Source organism: Terrapene carolina, unplaced genomic scaffold (genome assembly GCF_002925995.2).
Source record: "Terrapene carolina triunguis isolate 2854851 unplaced genomic scaffold, T_m_triunguis-2.0 Scaffold103, whole genome shotgun sequence".
Classification (NCBI taxonomy): Eukaryota; Metazoa; Chordata; order Testudines; family Emydidae; genus Terrapene; species Terrapene triunguis.
Genome location: NW_020664454.1, coordinates 2181199 through 2201610, shown reverse-complemented (window position 1 = coordinate 2201610; position 20412 = coordinate 2181199). Strand labels below are relative to the sequence as shown.

General features: G+C 38.4%; 1 protein-coding gene across 1 annotated transcript in view; it reads right to left on the bottom strand.

The window, feature by feature from the left end:
- Positions 1–20412, bottom strand: part of LOC113406537 (ubiquitin carboxyl-terminal hydrolase 24) — a 109061-nt gene that overhangs the window by 43102 nt on the left and 45547 nt on the right. Inside the window, exons 17-37 of the mRNA XM_026651810.1 lie at positions 19720–19869; positions 18936–19067; positions 17916–18027; positions 17575–17651; positions 16326–16466; positions 16109–16162; positions 15476–15591; positions 13916–13982; positions 13611–13721; positions 13111–13209; positions 12859–13029; positions 11720–11805; positions 11466–11559; positions 11014–11169; positions 7810–7907; positions 6959–7054; positions 6557–6785; positions 5718–5877; positions 5317–5472; positions 4110–4180; positions 662–822 (exon numbers count right to left, since the gene is read on the bottom strand). Of these exons, the coding sequence (XP_026507595.1) occupies positions 662–822; positions 4110–4180; positions 5317–5472; positions 5718–5877; positions 6557–6785; positions 6959–7054; positions 7810–7907; positions 11014–11169; positions 11466–11559; positions 11720–11805; positions 12859–13029; positions 13111–13209; positions 13611–13721; positions 13916–13982; positions 15476–15591; positions 16109–16162; positions 16326–16466; positions 17575–17651; positions 17916–18027; positions 18936–19067; positions 19720–19869 (2537 nt within the window). The remainder of the gene's footprint in view (positions 1–661; positions 823–4109; positions 4181–5316; positions 5473–5717; positions 5878–6556; positions 6786–6958; positions 7055–7809; positions 7908–11013; positions 11170–11465; positions 11560–11719; positions 11806–12858; positions 13030–13110; positions 13210–13610; positions 13722–13915; positions 13983–15475; positions 15592–16108; positions 16163–16325; positions 16467–17574; positions 17652–17915; positions 18028–18935; positions 19068–19719; positions 19870–20412) is intronic.

The window sequence follows — 20412 nt, the reverse complement described above, 5'->3', positions numbered from 1 at the left end:
GCAGCCACTTTTTGAATTTTGGACTGACAATTCAATTTCCCCCCCGCCTCCCCTCACCTCACAAAACTACATATTAGATGATCACGTACAGTTGATAGAAAGAGGATAAGATGCTTCAGGTTCTTAAGTTATTCTTTTTCTACCATGGTGGACATAGAATTTGTATTTCAAAATTAATGTTGAATTCAATTTCCCAACTAAAAAGCATTCTTCAGAAAAGTCAATGGAATGGATATCTACAGTCTAATTAAAATGCAATGGGCAGGGATGGAATGTGTGAGGTCAGTGTCACAACTGACGGGTCCAGACTTAACGTTCAAAGAACCAAACATCTTTGTTTAGCATTCAGTCTGGACTCTCCTGAATAAAATTTCTTGCCATTGAACCTTGGATGGCTGGAAACACATAGTGGCACCTCCATGCACCTGGGGCAGCATCCAAGATCTGAAGGTTACACCCAAAGATACAAATGAATTGGACTCTAATGTTCACGGTCTACTGTAGACAGGAAACTTTAAAAAAGTCTGACTGGTGCAGTATTAGTTGACTGCTAAAGTTACACCTTCTTCAAACTTCAAAGATTTTGAAAATCCTTAAGGCAAAAAGCCTTTTTCTAAAACTTGTGAATTTTCCTCTCTGAATAAGCATGCATGTAACTTGCCTCTGGTTGATTCCTCTCATGATGCTGGTTGGTGACCAAAGAGGCAGCTGGGCAGTGAGAATGACACTTAAGAGAAACTGGTTTGGTTTTTGTACATCTGGGTGAGTTGATGTGTCTGTCTGACTAAGGGTATATAATTGGTCACAGGCAACGCGACGAATCTGAAACAAAAGCATTGTAAGTACTCTATATTTCATGTTCCCCAAGGTACACTTACTTTGATTAGAAATCTATAACAGAAATACAAGTTAGAATCGGAAAGCCATAATAGACTGTGGGACCCACCGAGTGTGGCTTTTTGTCCCCCTGTGGTGGCAACACCATGTCAAGTTGTTTATAAATTTGCTACTGCCTCTGAGCTAACGGTCCTGGTCCGCCAGCTTAAGCAGCAGAGACTTGTGCTTTTAGATCCATAAGTTTGTTTCAACCCTTGCAGATGATCCTTTCAGGGGAGTCATTACAAAGCATACCATCCCATATGTAATCCTTTCACATCTCAAGTTAAGCAGCACTGGATATGAATCAATAATAGAATGAGAGATGTCTAAAGAGCCAGCAAGTGCTGTAGAAGCAATGTTGGCAATTTGATAGATGGCATTCTCCCCTCCCTTCCCCCCAGTCAGAACTGAGCCAATGACCTAACACAGCATGTGAGGACAGACGAGATGCTTTCTTTTGGCTAAGATGTTAAAGCAAGATCCTAATCACTTGTTGTCTTTAAGCACTGTGGCACTATTCATAGATAAGGACGCTGGCCAAATTCCAACTGGAGTAACTTGACCTACTAAACTCCCCATAGAGTTGAATTGCTCTGTTAAAGAATAATAGAATACCATTTATTTAAATATTTTTGGATGTTTTCTACATTTTCAAATATATGGATTTCAATTTACAACACAGAATGTAAAGTGTACATTGCTCACTTTCTATTTTTTATTACAAATATTTGAACTGAAAAAAAACAACAAAAGAAATTGTATTTTTCAATTCACCTCATACAAGTACTGTTGTGCAATCTCTTTATCACAAAAGTTGAACTTACAAATGTAGAATTATGTACAAAAATAACTGCATTCATAAATAAAACAATGTAAAACTTTAAAGCCTACAAGTCCACTCAGTCCTACTTCTTGTTCAGCCAATCGCTCAGACAAACAAAGTTTGTTTATATTTGCAGGAGATAATGCTGCCCGCTTCTTTTTTACAATGTTACCTGAAAGTGAGAACAGGCATTCGCATAGCACTGTTTTAGCTGGCATCGCAAGATATTTATGTGCCAGATGCGGTAAAGATTTATATGTCCCTTCATGCTTCACCCACCATTCCAGAGGACATGCTTCCATGCTGATGACGGGTTCTGCTCGATAATGATCCAAAGCAGTGTGGACTGACACACGTTCATTTTCATCATCTGAGTCAGATGCCACAAGCAGAAGATTGATTTTCTTTTTTGGTGGTTCGGGTTCTGGAGTTTCCGCATCGGACTGTTGCTGTTTTAAGACTTCTGAAAACATGCTCCACTCCTTGTTCCTCTCAGATTTTGGAAGGCACTTCAGATCCTTAAACCTTGGATTGAGTGCTGTAGCTACTTTTAGAAATCTCACATTGGTACCTTCTTTGCGTTTTGTCAAATCTGCAGTGAAAGTGTTCTTAAAATGAACAACATGTGCTGGGTCATCATCCGAGACTGGCATAACATGAAATATATGGCAGAATGCAGGTAAAACAGAGCAGGAGACATACAATTCTCCCCCAAGGAATTCAGTCACAAATTTAATTAATGCATTATTTTTTTAAACGAGCGTCATCGGCATGGAAGTATGTCCTCAGGAATGGTGGCCAAAGCGTGATGGGACACACGAATGTTTAGCATCCCTGGCACGTAAATACCTAGCAATGCTGGCTACAAAAGTGTCATGCAAATGCCTGTTCTCATTTTCAGGTGACATTGTAAATAAGAAGTGGGTAGCATTATCTCCCGTAAATGTAAGCAAACTTGTTTGTCTTAGCCATTGGCTGAACAAGAAGTAGGACTGAGTGGACTTGTAGGCTCTAAAGTTTTACATTGTTTTGTTTTTGAGTGCAGTTATGTAACCAAAAAATTGAAAATCAAATATTTGAAAATGTAGAAAAACATCCAAAATATCTAATAAATTTCAACTGGTATTCTATTGTTTAACAGTGTGATCAAAACTGCGATTAATTTTTTTAATTGCAATTTATTTTTTTGAGTTAATCACATGTGAGTTAATTGCGAGTAATCGACAGTCCTAGTATCAATACAACATTAAGATTGCAAAGTCAAGCATCTAAATGCCAAGAAACCCCAAATGTTTATAGTTGCTCCTGCAGTGTTCACTTGCTCATGGTGGACATACTTTTTATTAATATGTTGAAAAATATATAGCAACAAGAAGTGTAAACAGACAAACTACTGATCATAAAAAATACAGCATGTGCTATGTCACCAAAATTAGTAACTTTCAGAATATCCAAACTTTTGAGGGCTTGCTCTCAATCACACAGAAAAACTAATGCTAGGAGGCTTTTGCACTTAGCTGTATGTTTCAGAGGTTTGGGTGAGCACCTAAGAATTCATATGCTTCTCAAACCTCTTTGAATCATAGAATATCAGGGTTGGAAGGGACCTCAGGAGGTCATCTAGTCCTTTGGCTAGAAAGATAAAAGGAACAGCCCCTTGTGAGATTCTCAGTCCTGACTGGGAGAGTGATAGTGTTAGCCTTCAGACCTTCCCAAAACTGGGTTATTCAAACTAGTCAGCATAGTCTTACTTTCAACTAACATTGGTGTGACACAGTGTCAGTAGACTTAGCCTGAGCACTTGGTAAACATCCCCTCATGGGGAAAATTAGGGAGATAACTGGTTAATTACTGAACAATTAGCCAATTAACAAGGTGGCTCAGCTCATCAGCTGAGGACATCTAGAAGAGAGACAAGAAGAGTAGTGGGAAGGAAGAGCTAGAGAAGCCCAAGTTCTCAGGGAGGTGAGATCTCTCCCCATCTCACCCTGTGCCTAGGGAAAATGTAAGAACTTTGAGCTGTGGGGAACTTGTTCAGTTTTATTCACACAGTAAATAAAGCACTTGGTGTTGAACTTGCCACAAATCCCCTGTGAAGACTGTTTGCAGAGAAGAATCCAGGGTAAGGGAACACTGCCCTGTGACAACTAGTCATAGATGAAGCAAACAAATCAAGATTATACTCTCACAGTATGACATAATACTATAAAAAAAGGTATAATTTTAACGGAGACAGGGATTAATACTGCAATCAGTGATGTCTGATTGAGTAATATACAGAACATATTAATCAGATACCGAAAGTGCTGAAATGAATATTTGTCTGAGACCAGTAATGTAAACAAGATATTATATTTCAGTGGGACCCTCAGTGAATGACTTAGAAATCTTAATTACAGCCACTCACGTCAGGACTTGGTGATCCAAGTAGAATGTCAATGATGAAGTCAGCAACACAAGGCAAGCTGTAGAAAGATCCTAAAAATGAAACAATCCCAGTCAGTGTTTTTTGCCAACGGAACTTGTTAAAAATATAAACTGATCATAAATAAATATAAATAAATAATTAATAAAGTATCACTAGAACAAAAATGCATCTCGCCAATACCAAGGATGAGAGATATGTGGGTATGGAAAAATCTTCTTACACCTTGATTTCTCCCCTTCCATAGATTGTGGATTTTTAATATAAATATGACAATTCCCCTTTTCTCCCCAGTAAAGGTTTCAGACTCTCTGTATGTGAAGGCACAAGTGCTAGTGAAGTGATTTACTAGCCCTGTGGTTGAATTTATAGCTAGACAAACAGTAACATAAGCAGAAGTGATTACTTCAAAGCAAAGCTGTAACCATTTTGATGCTAACATTAAGTAAACTTGCCCAAAACACTCAGTTCATTAAAGCCATGATTCAGCAAGGTACCTGAGCACATAAGCAGTTCCACTAATACAAGTATCTTGCTGAATCAAAGCCTAGGAAACATAACCCCTGCACCCCTGTAAACTATGTTTCTTGCACTGCTGCAGTTTATTTCAGAAATGAATCCTGCGGGAGATTTCAGTGTAAAAAACGTTAACCTGCAATAAAAAATTAACAAAGAAAATAATAGCCAGTAAGTAATGCAGCACGTCTACACCAGCAAAACACTTGTGGTAATTGAATAATAAAGTAAACAATCCCAAACATTTCAGTTTCATTTGCTCTCATCGTAGATGCCCCTCAAAGAAATACTGAAAGAATATTGTTTATCATCCCCAAAGCACTAGTTCTATAGTGAAGTTACATAATGTAAGGCTTTTGAATACAGAAGCCACCTCACTAATTTTGTTAAGAAGTGATTGAAATATTTTATCCCAATTACCTTGATATATTTATAAAAATATCAGCAGGCCATCTAACATTAAATCTTGCAGAGAAAACCAGCTGATGGAAAGCTTCCTTTCCATTTTTTTTTTAATTAAGTTGTATCTGCAAATTGAGATGCTTCAATAAGAGCAAAATTCAGTAAGGAGGAAAGCACAAAATGTATAAATTCATCTTCAAAACCTGACTCCCCACTAATTACATTATACTGAAATTAAATTATACTGAATTAATAAGAGTCTACTCCATACCCAACTGCTGACTGCGTAACTGTAGGCACGTAACAAGTAGAGACAAGGCCTCTCCAGCAATCAGAGCATCTTTGGTGGATACAGACTGCTGTCTCACACAGATTCCGGCGTGGAGTGCTGTTGGCTCTCCTTCACTTCCTGAGCTACAATTGCTTCCTGCATTACATTAGAAACGACAAATGTAATGATCAGTTGAGGTTTTTAAAGCTTTTCTGATCAACATTTCTCTTCTAAAAAGTACTTTAAAAAGTACTTGTAAGAACACAGTAAGTACAGTAGATTTAAGTAGCAATTTAGAAGGAGTTCATCTTCTAAGAACTCTAGAAGTCTTACTCTCAACTTACTCCAGTTGTGTATTTTGTTTAGACTAAATGATGCAGTCTCAACTATGAGTGACATACCTGAGCTGCTAAGTCTGTTTCGAATCCCAGCAGGAAATAAAGTGTTACTTTCTTTTATCGGTTGACTGCTCCCCACTAGGTCAAGTCGTCCTGCAGCAGCAGCCCAAGAAAGTCGCATGAAGCAAGCCACCGTAGACGTGAAATCATTTATCTCCATTGTCTGAAGGAACAGGAAAAAGTGGTTACTTTTGCCACACCCAATAGTCTCCTTTACCATGAGGAAAGGAGGAACCACAAGGTCTTTCCATTCAGTTTTGGTCCTTGCTCGTTATCGGTGCCATGACACAAGGATGTTTTGCTTATATGAAACAGTGGTTAATATGGCTTATTGAAAGCCAGCCAGCCAGCACTGTCTTTGAAACAGAAAGAAGAGTCACTACAGAAAGACTCCCCTCCTTCCATCTGGAGCTAAACATGCTAACTTCATCCTGGCAGGAAAGCACCAACTGAATCTTAAATTGAGATCCTATACATGTTAGCACATTGTGCTAGCTATAGATCACAGCCCATGCAATTTCTTTCAATCTGACAATAGGAAAATGGGTCAAGTTATTCCTTTTATAGCAGTGTGTTTTAGTACGTGGCCTCTCCCAATAGATCAATCACTAGGAAATTCTGAATCTTTCAGAGACACATTGTAGTTAAAAATAAAAGTCAGGGTGAGATTTGGGGGAGGGGGGTAGGACCTGGATTGTCTCCTAAGCTTTGAGATGAGACCTGTGCATGGAGACCCAGTTTCACAGCACTACTTATGTTAAACTCCAGAAACTAAGAGCAAGTTTCACCTTTCACTCTACAGCACACTGCTATATCTTCAAGACTGTCAAACCTTCACTTACTTGTATTGCAACCCGTGCTGCAGGTATGATCTCTTCAACCCTAATGGAGGACCTGTCAGAAACTGACAACTGTCGGTAGGATGACTTCTCAGGTGTTCCACAAATGGACATCTGCCTGCTAGCCTGCCGGCTCACATTACGGAATGGGCGTGAGGACAGCGCTTCTACCCCATCTTTGAGGATATCCTCATCTAGTAAGGAAGGAAGTGTTTGGCCAACAAGTAAGAACCTAAACACACAAAGAAAAGAGTCAGGTTTATTTTTGAATATTGGGTGATCAGAGTCTTAGTATAGAACTCGAATCACTGTTACATTTCGAGATAACAGGCCAACTGCTAAAAAAAAAAAAAATGCAAGTAGCATTACTAGTGGCCTTATATACAAGGAAAAGCAATCTCATACCTTGCAAGTTGCAGACAGATGGAATAGACTCCCTGTCTTGTTTCATAGTCCACTTCTGATGGGATGGAGTCTCTCTGCATCACATTCACCACCAAACTTAAAAATAAGAGAGACTATTTTATAAGATGGTGTAAAAAGGAGACTGTTGGTAACGAGTTTCGGGTATTTCCCCCCACCACCCTCTCAGCGACTTAGTGCTGACAGAAGTACCTGACTGATACCTCTTGAGACCGAGATCCCTATTTTCCCCCCATTACAAAGGGCTTTGAGAGCTATAGGGGAAAACTGCTGTAAGAGCAAAGTAGTATCACTTGATAAGTACAGCACAGGCAGCAGCTCTGCAAGTTTTTCCAAAGTGCCCACTGTGCCTCCACTCTCACCAGGAGGGACCAATTTTATGGATAAGAATGGAATGATCAATTGCACTGACCAATTCTTGGTCCATTTTAACACTGCGAAAAATGCCAACTAGTGTCAGCTGGGGAGGTTGTGTAATATGCACATCTGTATTCTTGAACTGAAGTGAGACCACTTATTCAGCACCCAAATACTGACTACAGCAATAGAAAAAAGAATGCAAATGAATTAGCTATGTACATTATACACTACATACTATAGATACAGAGTGGCTGTTCAGACATTACTAGTGAAAGTAAGTAAATCTACAGGTAGTTCCTTATTCACAGGACCCAATCCATTTTAGTTTTCATACTGCTAGATGATAAAAACTGAACACCTATGCAAGTATGCTATACTATAAGCAGCGTGTTAGAGCCTATTACAGAAACTATACAGTTATCACTGATAAGAAAGTTAGTGTTATGGAAAAAAATAAATGTCTAAGGCCTAACCTCAAGCCTCCTGCTCTCAGAAAGTTTTCACAGAAAGATTTGGCACAATTTCTTGCCATTTCATCATCTGCCGTTGGCATCAGCTTGGAGCTCAGTACCTGAAATGCATGCAAGTGTAAATGTTTCGCAACTAGTATACACAAAAACTATGGCACCTCTGAAGTAGCATCCAATATCCTAGGCAGTCTCACCCTAAGACTGAGCATTTCCCGCTCTCAGTAATTCAAAGATACAGCCTTGCAACGATCTGACCTATAAAGAGCCAAACAGTATTTTAAAACATTGCCTTCTGTTTTTATTCTCTGACAAGTGACTGATATAATCATAAATGGCTCACATAGTAAGAAGGGAAGAGTCTGGACTCGCATGTGAACGACTTCTTCAGGCTTAAGAGGAGCTCTGGAGGGTTACAATTCTAACACAGTTAAGATGATGTTATTCCATGGAAATAATAACTATTGAATAAGAGCTCCGAGGGATGAGGTTTTGATTTTACATTTCTACTTTTATTTTGAGGTGTGAAAAAAATTAAGAGGATCCAAGAAATTTTATGGCTTTTAGGAATGTCATCTTTATTATACTGCTCCTCTCATTTGCAAGAAGGTACCCTTCTCAGCAGTGAGTGTCAAAGTGCAACGTTGGTCAGAAAAGTGACCACAATGGACCCGTGTTTAATAGCTTTAGCAGACTAACAAATATGAGGGATTAAAAATAATTCTGGCTTGTTAAGAGAAAATATTTTCCATTATACTTGACTGAACTTCAGGAACACATCCGCTAATATAATCCATTTAATTATCGGACCTAAGGAATATTTAGTTAGGTTTGCTTCCTCATTAGCCTCACTGCTGGGAAATAAGCATTTTGTTACTTATTTGCTCTGAAGTGAAAAAATCATTTGGGGATACTAGTCCCACTGCAAAACAGAATCCTATCACCAGGAGGGCATCTGTACTGTGACACTGCAGACTGCTCTCTCAATTTGGGAGTTGCAAACAGGTTTTGGGGGGGTTACGACCACTCTACCTTTCTTCATGGCTCATTGGAAGAGGAGGAGCCTGAAGCTTGTTGTTAGAACATGGGACGTGGTATGCAAAAGGTGGAGAACTGCAGTACTGGTAACAGACATATGAAGGTAAATGGCTATTACAAAAATTCCTACAGAAGGCTTTGCAGTCACCAGGGATGAGAGACGAGCATATGCCTCTGTCCGTTGCATCCGGGAAGGGTTTGGAGTGAGGGGGATTCTTACGCCCCAAATATACCAGGAAATTAACCTGCTGCTGACAACAGTGGCTGGCAATGGGACCCCAAACCTGTACATGTTAATCTAGATGGGTCTGTAATGGAATTGTAGAGTCATCCTATGATAGCATTTGACTCACTGTTCTGAACATGTGGAAAGAAAGATAAGATATACAAAGGATGTGGATTAATTAGGCTGCAAGTTTAACTTAACTGCTCTGGGAATTATCCAACAATAGTTCATACCGTGCAGGTCATGATTCCATCCCTAGTCATCTGAACTTGGTGGAGGGCTGCTGTCAGGACCCCACCCCTCCAGCTGGTCCCCAGCCTGTTCCTGGGAACTCACTGCCCTCCCGTTGTACAAAGGTGAAGGGGCTGGAGAAAGGAGGTGGTCTTCTCACTGTATCAGACATTAGGATCTCCCATCCCGTACCTCAACTTTAGGGGATGCTTTCCCCTTAGTCCACTTCCAATTCCAGTTTATCAGGGAACTGGACTCGTGTGGAACAAGTACATGCACTGGACATTAGCCACAAAGACCTAACAGCAGTTCGCTTAGCTGCCTTCCCCTTTACTTCAACCTGGGTTCCCAGATTGTTAACAATTTCTTACCTAAATCTGCTAAAATATATCCACTCCCTTGTTGGAGAGGCCTACCCCATTGCCCTGAATAACTCCCATACCAAATACGATTTTTTGGGGGTGATTAACGTCCTTCCCTGTTCCAGATGTTCACACATCTTCTGGTCTTGTCAGCCCACAAAGGCCTGGCAACTCCCCACCAACCTTTTCTCACTGAAGCATTTCAGACCAGTTAACGGTCATCCCCAGGAAGAGGTCCTGGGTCTGCCCTACATCTCAGTGCCCTGATTAAATCAACCCTAGAGCTGCACATTTTTCTCCCTCAGCGTAACTATTTGCAAATTTGACACACATTCACCAAAGAGTTTCAGTCAAAAAGTGATGACATTGGTGGTGTCTCCCTTCACGTTTTAGCTCAGTGGTTAGGGCTTTCTCCTGGGACGCGGGAGACTGGGTTCACTGGAGCAGGGATTTGAAGTTGGGTCATTTTCACTCCCACTTTGTGTAAATAGAGAGACAAGGTGATGGAGGTTATATTTTTTATTAGACCAACTTCTCACCCACCTTGTCTCTAATATCCTGGGACCAACACAGCTACAACACCACTGCATCCAACATTTGTATAAATAGTCATTGGAACAGAGACACAAACAGCTTCAACAGGAGAGACTGAGAAAGTGAGTGTAATATATTCAGCCCTTTTCCTGCAGTTGAACTTGTATCCATTAGAGTAATATCCCTGTCTATTTGGAGATTCAGAAGTACTGTACACCACACTAATTGCATCTCCTAAAAAGGCCCCTCTGGGGCCCTATAGTGGGCCTTGGCATATTTCTTCTTAAAAAGCAGTTAATGTTTTGCTTTGTCAGCCCCCTTCACATCTTCAGTGACATCTGACAGTGGCTCATTTTAAAGGAGAGCTTATTTTGTAATCCAAACAATCCAAATTAAATTTGGCTTGATTTTCAGAGATGTTGAGCACCCCTGGCTCCCATTCATTTTTAATAGAGATGCATGCGTTTAGAACCTCTGCAGATCCAGCCAAAGATTTAAACCAATAGCTAAGGCCTTCTATGATGGCAGAGAGAAACATACAGATAAATTACAAAATTGTCTGTACTGCTTACTAACACATTTAAAAGCCATCTTACAATTACAATGATGAGAGGGGCCTGGGTTCGTAATGAAACCTTAAGGAGAAGCTTCATATTTCATGCTCCAAATCACTTGTTTTGTGTAACAGATTAATCATAGTTCAGCTGATGATATTTCTAGCAGTTGACAATATTTTTTGCAGGACTTCACAAACTGTATCCATTGCTTTAATTGCAATGTTAGAAAACTGAGGAGCATGTTGACAAAAGGGTTTCTTACCTCTAAATTGTAGAGCACTCTAAAGGTGGACATGCCAGGAGCAAAAGATCTAAAGAGACTTTCCAATATCGAACTAGCACTGGGCTGGTGTTGATGCTTTGAAGACAAGGATGGTGATTTTGAAGACTGAGAACTTGATTCTGACAGCAGTGTTTTCTAAGAGGAATAAGCACAGATTAAAACTGCACTTTTAGAATATCACTTAAGGAGAAGTAAGCCTTGGAACTGCATCTTGTATAGTCCCAGTAACAACTCCCCTCCACCCTCCCAGCCACCTAGAAATAAAGCATTAAAAACCTTGAGACAATATTATTCTACCTTATCACTAAAAAGTTTTACATAACTTGAAAACTTCACAAATGAACACCCAACACAGTATTACAAAAACCCAATGTTAAATGCCTCTTTTTAGCCCTACAGAGACAAGAATTTAATATGGGTTTAATCCATACCTTTCTTCCTAGGGAATCTAGCTGATCAAGTGCTTCCTGAATAGCTGGGTCAGTAGGAATCAACAGCAGAAGCTTCCGTACACGTAACGTTATCCTGGAAAGTTCAAAGCAATTATTCCACATAAGATAGGATTCACTCAGCTTCATATTGGACAAGAGTCCACATACATTGGTAACAATTTTTAATGTCGTCGTTATTTGGACTTTCAGTAATAGTATTTCTCCAATGTTTAATAACTATTTAGCTTGTTTACCTTGGCTCCTCTAGGTTAGCAAGCTGGTAAAGCATGTCAAAAACATTACACACGAGAGCCATCACTACTCCAGGGAGGGATTTCTCCTGAGGATTAAACAGACACAATTACAAAGGTTTTTTCCCCCCGCCCTTTAAGCTATTTTGTGGGATTCTCTGTTGAAGCAAATGACCCAGGGATGTCTCAAGCTACTGTTTAGCCCAAGACACAATTTGAATTCCAATAACCCCCCCTGTATATATCTCTTATATCTGCATGTCACTGTGCAGCGTTACATCTACATCAGACAAAAGATGCTCTCTAGGCCAACTATTAATTGTGAATTAGAAAGCAATGGCAGAGTTAGCTTGACCCACTCCCAATTTTTTAATTTAACACACTTGAGCTTCACTGGTTCAAAAAAAAAAAAAATCTCACTTGGTATTACAATTAATTGCCCACAAATCACCAGATGATCTTAAAGTCAAATGCAAATCTTAATTTTTTAAAATTAAAGTTTAACAGAAGACACTGCAGAGGTGATCAATACATAGCAAACAGTGCACAATCAGCTGTTTATAGCTGAATGTAGCTTTTAAATCCATTTCATTTGAGTTGGATTACAAAAGGTGATGCTTTTTTAATTAATTACTTGTTTGAAATCAAAGCCACCATTAAAAAAAAGTTTTGCTACAGTCTCAGTGGTTTTTCTTTTTTTAAAGGTGTGTATTTAATGCTCAGAATTAATAGTTACTTAAGTCCTGGTCTGAGAAAAGCATGATGCACCCACATAGTATATAGCCACTGCACAAACTTTTCCATATAGCTCTGCCAAAGGATTTCACTGACTGAAAATGCCCCAATTATTTCATTCACTGGGTCTGTCAAAACATAAGCCACCCTGACCTGTAGTCCTGTAATACCTCCTGTATTCCAATCCTAAGTCACCTGAGATGAGTCTTGCATTGTGTGTTGCATTTGTAATACAAACAAATGCAAACCAAACTCACTCATTTTTAATTCTGATATTTAGCAGAATTTGAACCCAAATCTGGAAGTGAAGGACTACAGCATTATCTTACTCTGCCACTTAACCCCAATTGTGACGTGCTTGTGAAAGGGTGCACTGTAAAAGCAGATTTCAGACTACTATACTGTACCTGTTCCATCACATAAGATGAACTAAAGACACCACTACTGTTGCTGGAGCTGGTTGAGGAATCGACAGAGCTCCCCGAGGGGGTTCCACTTCCTGATGTTTTTACTGTAAGTACATGTTCTTCAGAGAAACCCAGCTGGTGGAGTAGCTTCTGATCTTTATTTACCGTTAGCTGCAACAAAGCATTTAACGCTTAGTTCTGGTGAAAGGAAAGATTCAAACTTACAAGGTGAATGGTAACTAATTCACATACCAGACTTTCATTTGCAAATATCTGTATATTATCCACAGGAGAATTCAGCAGCTTTGCTATTTTCCACCTGACGCTTCCTACAGTTTCATTGCTATGAGCCTGTAAAATAAAACGAGATCGTTTGGTGGAAGCTGTTTAAACAGTACGGCCTGATTTTTTTTTAAGTGTTCTGTTAACATTAAGGGTTTTTCAGCTCCTCTATTAATATTAATAAAGGTCTTTTCAGCCAGGGAGACTAACTATACAGGGGAAGAGTGAAAGTGACTATACCAAGTGCTGCAAGAAAATATTTTCTTTCCACAAGCCTTTCCGTTATTATCATTTTAGGTGCGTACACAAAGCTTTTAGAAAAATGTGGTTTTCAAGCTAGCTGTGCCCATTACACTTCTCTAGCTTGTGCTTCAAGTCATCCATGCAACATGACGCGGTTAGTGAATCCTATGTTTTCACAAATAAATAAGGTCAATATGGCATGACATGTGTCACTTGGGTAAACATACCTCTACAGTGAAGGTATCTTTGGTAGACTCGTATGTAACATTAAGTGTTAAAAGATGACCGTGGAAAGAAGCACCATGAGGTAGGATAGTACGAGGAACAGAGTAAAGGTCCTACAGAAAGAAAAAAAATCAGTGTAAACAATTCTGGAAGAACAAAAACATTTTCACAGTATTAGCAGTAACTGATTCTACGGTACATGGGCCTGAACAACTCATGGTATTGTTAAAAATATTGAGTTAGCATCTAAATTTTTGTCTAGTTACGAGAAAGGACATGAATGTTAAGTAACAAGAAAATCTCTTACCTCTATAGTTATCACATAGCGTTCTGCCAGAAGTAGCAGTCTCTCAATTATGACAAGTTTAGTTGACCTAAATATTGTATACAAAATTTTAAAAAGTATAAGGTGAGTGGTTTCAGTTCAATCACAAAAAGACAACAGCCGAAGGCAAGGACTGAATTTAGTAGAGACTAAATACAATACTCACTCTGAGGTGGCGAAGCTAGATTGAGGCACATTGGCAAAGCAGAGTGCAAGTCCTGACTTGCACTTCCTGTGTCATACTTGGTCTGGGGACATACATTGTGCATTGTGCCCCATGCGGGCAGGGGACTGGACTCGATGACCTCTCGAGGTCCCTTCCAGTCCCAGAATCTATGAATCTATGTCTAAAGGGTCCACCCCTGTGCCCAGGTACTAACACACATAATACATCAGTCCCCTCAAGGATGACAGTCAAACCACCTCCCCCAATATCTCCTACTCCATAGATCTGATGGCTCTTAAGCCGCAATAATCTTTGTAGTTTATAGGACTTCAGCATTTAGACTTTCAGTCTCATTCCTTATATTGAGATTGTTTAAAAAAAAACTCTTCTGAAATCAAATACATTTTAATGTAAATATGAAAAGCGACCGTGCGAGTGGCTGTAAACTTACACCTAGAGACAGAAGTATTACAAATATTACAAGAAAACTTATTCCACTAAAAAGGAAGAGCCACAAAGGTAGGTTTGCAAATATTAGTCCATGATGTTGACTTGTTTATGCTTCTTCAAAAAAAATAGTTCCACTTAAGAACGGAACTTGCTACACAGTGGAGAGTAACGACTCCCCCTTCTAAACGCAAGGGCTTAGTTCACATACAGAGAGCTGTTGTTCTTGTTTGTGGCCATTAATGCAAACACCTAAAGATTGTTTGTAAGCAAACCTTGACATAGTGCCCAATAGTACACTTCTGTTCAGAGAAGGAGATGGATAGTGAAAATAATGACCATTCTCTACACAAACACAGTTGTGGCATTTAAAACCTAAGACATTTTTGTCCACAAGAACACGGATAGTGGTGATCCTTTGAGATGGACTACCTTAAGACTCAAAACTTACATTTTGGTAATTACTAGATTCTGATCAGTTAAGTCTGTACAGAAATATTCCACTCCCTTCTATGTTCTCTCCCTACTGATGTCCTTCAATGTTCTCAGCTCCCTGCCTTCGTATGCTCAGTAGGGAAAGGAAGCACTACAAATGAGCAACCTGTTTTGTATGAGGAGATGTAAAGGGCTATAAAGAGAAGCTGAATATTCCATCACTGATGACTCTGTGTGCCAATGATTAACCAGAAATGCAATGCAGCAGAGCATCAATATTTAAACTAAGGAAGCCCAGCCTACAATTACCTTGTATTCCTGAAGAAAAAAAAGTTGATTTTATGATGTAGAAAGATTAGGAATATAAAACGTGAGGCTGTATTCAACAGAAGTGTTTACTCTCCTCATATGTCCATTATTGTCAAGATGCTTCCCACATGAATATGAGTGCTGAGTTAGACATTTATTACGTTTACCCTCAAACACAGACTTACCTGTAGGGAGACTGTACTGACGTCGCTACAGTAGGCATAGCAGTTGCTGTAAGCATTTTTGTAGCTCTTGTAACAGCATGTGTTAATGTCGGACCACCAAGTGCTGAACTGGCTGCCTAGAATTTAAGATGCACCAATGTAAAACAGCATTTATACTGTATTACTTATTCTGGAGTGATGAAATTATATGAAAACTATTAGAGATCTTCCTAGTTAGGCAACAGGAAAGGTTACAAAGTTTAACTACATTCTGTGGTTTTCTACATCCATTACACTGCAGAAATAGTGTCACAGAGGAGAAAAATCTTAAGTCCTTAATAAAGTTGATTTTCAAGTTCTAAAGAATTTAACAAGCATCTTTACCACAATTCAATATTCTAGTCTTCACATAATATACAGTTTGCACTGTGATCTGAAGTTCAAACATCTTCAGCTAAAATGCAGAAGCTTGTGAATTCTCCTCTATAAACCTTCAATTTAAGATTAGCAATATTTTGGGAGAGAGCATAGGATTGCATTCTCTAGTTTTTGAAAAGCATGTTTTTTGTAACACTGCTTCAATTCTGCAAGTAAAATAACACTGAAGACAGAAAGGGCTTTAGGAACATGAACAAATTTAAGTCTGCCACTTACCTCTAATCTTGTATAACAATCAGCAATGAATTTCTTGTGTAGCGACACTGAATCCTGAAGGTATGAAGGACAGGTACATTAGCACTTTAAAAATAATTTCATGAGATTAAAATGGTCAACAACAAATTTAATTAATTGCAATATATATCACAACTTCCCGAGTATTAAACCTCTTCATATGGGTCAAATACCTTTCTTGGTAACAGACTATACTTACCTTTTTCAATCTAGGATTTAGATTAATATAGCTGTAATTTATGATCAACTGAATGGCCTCATTAGCAATTTCTTCATCAGGTGATTCCATTGCTATTTTCCAAATAAAATCCATCCCTATTAACTCCAGTTTTTCTACATTCTGTTCAAAAGAAAATACATTAGTAAAATACAATCTGACTTTGTTACATGTTATAAGCATGTATACTCATTAATCAGAGGGGTAGCAGTGTTAGTCTGGATCTGTAAAAAGTGACAAAGAGTCCTGTGGCACCTTATAGACTAACAGACGTATTGGAGCATAAGCTTGTGTGGGTGAATACCCACTTCGCCAGATGCTTGTTTTAGATCTGCTGGAAAGGTAACTTTTGGCTAAAGTCTTAGAAGCTGTATTTTTCAGTATGTTGTCAACTCTATAAAAATGTTTATACAATATGAACTAAATTTATATAATCTCAAATCTACATAATCAGTGGCAATTTTAAGTCTAACCCACTTTGTCTACATGTAGACAAATAATGACTTCTGCAGAAAACAGTTCAAGCAATGGAATAATGAAGAATTCGAAGATCATTTTAGGAGTTCAACAATCACCCAAAACAATTTATTTCACACAGGTAAGTCAAAAGAGCAACAAATCATAGGCTAAAATGCTCATCAAGTGGCATATACTGGGGTCATGTACTTCACAACAGGTCTATGAGCACCATAAGTAAGTCTGAGGTAAATTAACAGTCCCTGATATTAAGCAGATCCAGATATATACTGCAATGTATTTTTTGCCATATAATTTTATTTTAAAAAGCAGTGCAGGATCATATCAGTTAAAAATTTATTACAATTTAATTAAGATTTAAATTTACTAAACATATCTCTTGTAAAAAGGTACACAAATAACTAAACATACAGTAGGTTTTTTCTTTAGATGTCAGCAAAACAAGTTACACACACTAGAACTTCATTTGCTCATTAACAATGCAAAGGAAAACTGGGATTGGTTTTTCAAGTTTCATGACATTATTGTGTTCCAAACTGAAATCTTTTACATCAACTTTCAGCATTCATGAAAATCCCACCCTTAATTTCTCAAGATAGAAAAGCAAGAATTTGTAATGAAAACACTAAAAGGACCTGAGGTATTTTAGTACAAATATGACCATATAAAATGGCTGGCTGTCTTTTTTTAAAGTAAGAACCTGTTCCCCAGATCTCATGTACTGTTCATAGGAATGAAAGTGCACTACACTTACCAACTGAGTTCCTTGTCGTTTTAGTCGATGATCACATAGGTTCACATTCTCAAAGAACGTCTTAAATAAACTAAAACCTGTATGTAAAAATCATGAAAGATTTTATTTAGAATAAATACCTGTTTTTATTAAAAAAGGACATTAAATACACAAGAATAAAGGATACTCTTAATAGCAATTAAAAATTTAGAATCATGAAAAAAGACCTCTTATTGCATTAGTTTTTAAAGCTCTTCACAGGTCTAAGAAATTAAGTTTAATGTTCTATTAGAAAGCAACTATCTAGTACTTGGGGTATGTATTTACTCCTATGACCTGGTGACACAAAAACATTTTCATACCATTCATAGTAATTTCATATGACTCCAGTTTGAGAATTTTCTCTTTGAAGAGCTGCTGTTGTATGTCACTCTCCAGATCATGTTGTCCTTTTGTAAACCACTCAAAGCACATCTGTGAATTAGTATAGGTGTATAAGTGTATATGGTCCATATTTTGAAGATCAAAAGATTTTTTTAGTAAATCAACACTGCTTTTTCAAATTACTTCAGACACGATAGTGATGAGTGCATAAAAAAGTTTAGATAAAAGACTTATGAAAAGGCAAGATAGTCAAAACATTCAGCAGTCTGTAACCACCTGAAGTGCACTGCTGTTGCACACAGCATTACTATGTATCAGCATAACTCAGATAATAGTAGACTTTCTTCTGGAGCAGAACGTTCAGATTCCACACCAGGACTCAGGTTCTTACATATTACACAAGCCTGCAGTGCTGCATTAGGGTACCAGGCATTATTACTAATGCTGTCTATTGCATAAAACATTAAGTGAAGGTTCCTCATTTATGTATCAGAGGGGTAGCCATGTTAGTCTGGATCTGTAAAAAGCAACAGAGAGTCCTGTGGCACCTTTAAGACTAACAGATGTATTGGAGTTTGCCTGACGAAGTGGGCATTCACCCACGAAAGCTTATGCTCCAATACATCTGTTAGTCTTAAAGGTGCCACAGGACTCTCTGTTGCTTTCCTCATTTATGACATCCCTGGCTGTTCAGATGGAAGTTACAGCTCAAAGGGCAGATAACCCTCATCTAGTCTCCTGATCAACATTCCCTTTCAACTAAATAAGTCTTAATGTTCAAGACAGTATGCCATTTATAGTTAAACACATAACAGCTGCTCCATTTGCCTACACTGTCCTTCCACTAACAGGATCTAATGCATTAGTGCTTTGTAAGGCATCTGAAGACCGTGAATGCGAGAAACATTATAAACAATTTATTTTCTATACATGCATTCCAGTCATGAGCTATTAAATTCCTTTCCCACCTCCAGATGTTGATCTCTTGGGCTTCTTACCTCTCGATCTAACTCACAAACATCTTGACCCGTCACAAGACATTCCCAGATTTCTCTGGCACGATTCCAACCCAAATAGAGGGTGGCTTCTTGCAGAAAAAATGCCAGAAATTTTAAATGCGCCTCTAAGTACTGAAAAAGGAATAACAAAACTGAGTGTCATCTTTCCAAAAGAGAACTTAAAATTAGAAATACAACATTGTTATTTTTTTTATACATTTTGCAAAGTGTGAAGAACCAAAAACTGACTGATCCTGCAAGGAACTCCATGTGGACAGAGCAAGGCCTGCAATTATGATTTCTAATTTTCACTATTTTAAACAAAAGACCTCATTTCAGGCATCTTTTCAGAAAACACTCAGGTTGCTCTCGAGCCCCATAATAGTAACTAGCCTGAGCCACCGCCTGGCATAAAAAGGAGATCTAAGGTGCAATACATTGTGCTGCAAGTGCTCTGTGGATATATGAATCCATATATTAATAGGAAAACATTTTTTGGTTTTAAGTAGTCGGCACCAAATTCAGCCATTTAAAATATGCCACAGGTTTTAATATAGAGAGGCTACCCCACAATTTAAGTAATAAATCTCAATATATTAGAAAACAGAGTAATTTTGGAGGGAGGAAATGCAGCATATATAGATACAGTGTACATTAAGTGTCCAATATTTTACATTGTCTAGTCTTCTGTGTTTCAGCTGACCATGGCTTTTTTTGGGGTGATTTATAACATTCTTCATCTGACAATTTCTAGTAACTAACATTAGAAAGCAGTGTTCAGTACCTCCCGGTAAGTGTATCGGCCATCCACTAATGTTGTTCCAACTAGTCCACCAGGACCTGCTACAGATGCAGCCAATCGATGACATGCTATTAGGCTTCCTGTCACCAGTTTCACGATTTCAAAATTTTTCTTCAAGTCTTGAATAATGCTCTTGGCAGAAACATTGAGAAAGACAGTGTAAGAAATGAAGCACCACAACAGGCACACCTAGTGGTTTTTCATTTTTATGAGAATTAGATTTTTAAGAGAACTGTGGGGTTTTTCAGCACTATCAAAACTGTCACAAAGGAGTCCTGAAGGTTCACCTTCATCCTTCCCCATCCATTTACAAACCATCCTACATGGCAACTGCTTTCAGCATCTGACTATGTAGCACTGCACAGCACTAAATGCAAAGCCAAACTTTTCCACTCAAAGCTGGCATAATGCAAAGCACAACTTGGTAGCAGATTGGAGCCGTTTATTTCTATTTTCGAAAGGTCATAATTGATTTTATTACTTCAGTCAAAAGTAAATAAAAAACAACCTGTTCCCTTAAATTTGTCAATGAGGTTCACTTACCGTTAGTAATGGCACAAATATAACGTGAGCCAATTCAGACATGTCAGAAGAGATAAGCTTATCCGCATATAATGGACAGCACAGAGTATTAAGGAATTACCATTGTAAAATTATACCGTTAAGATACTACCA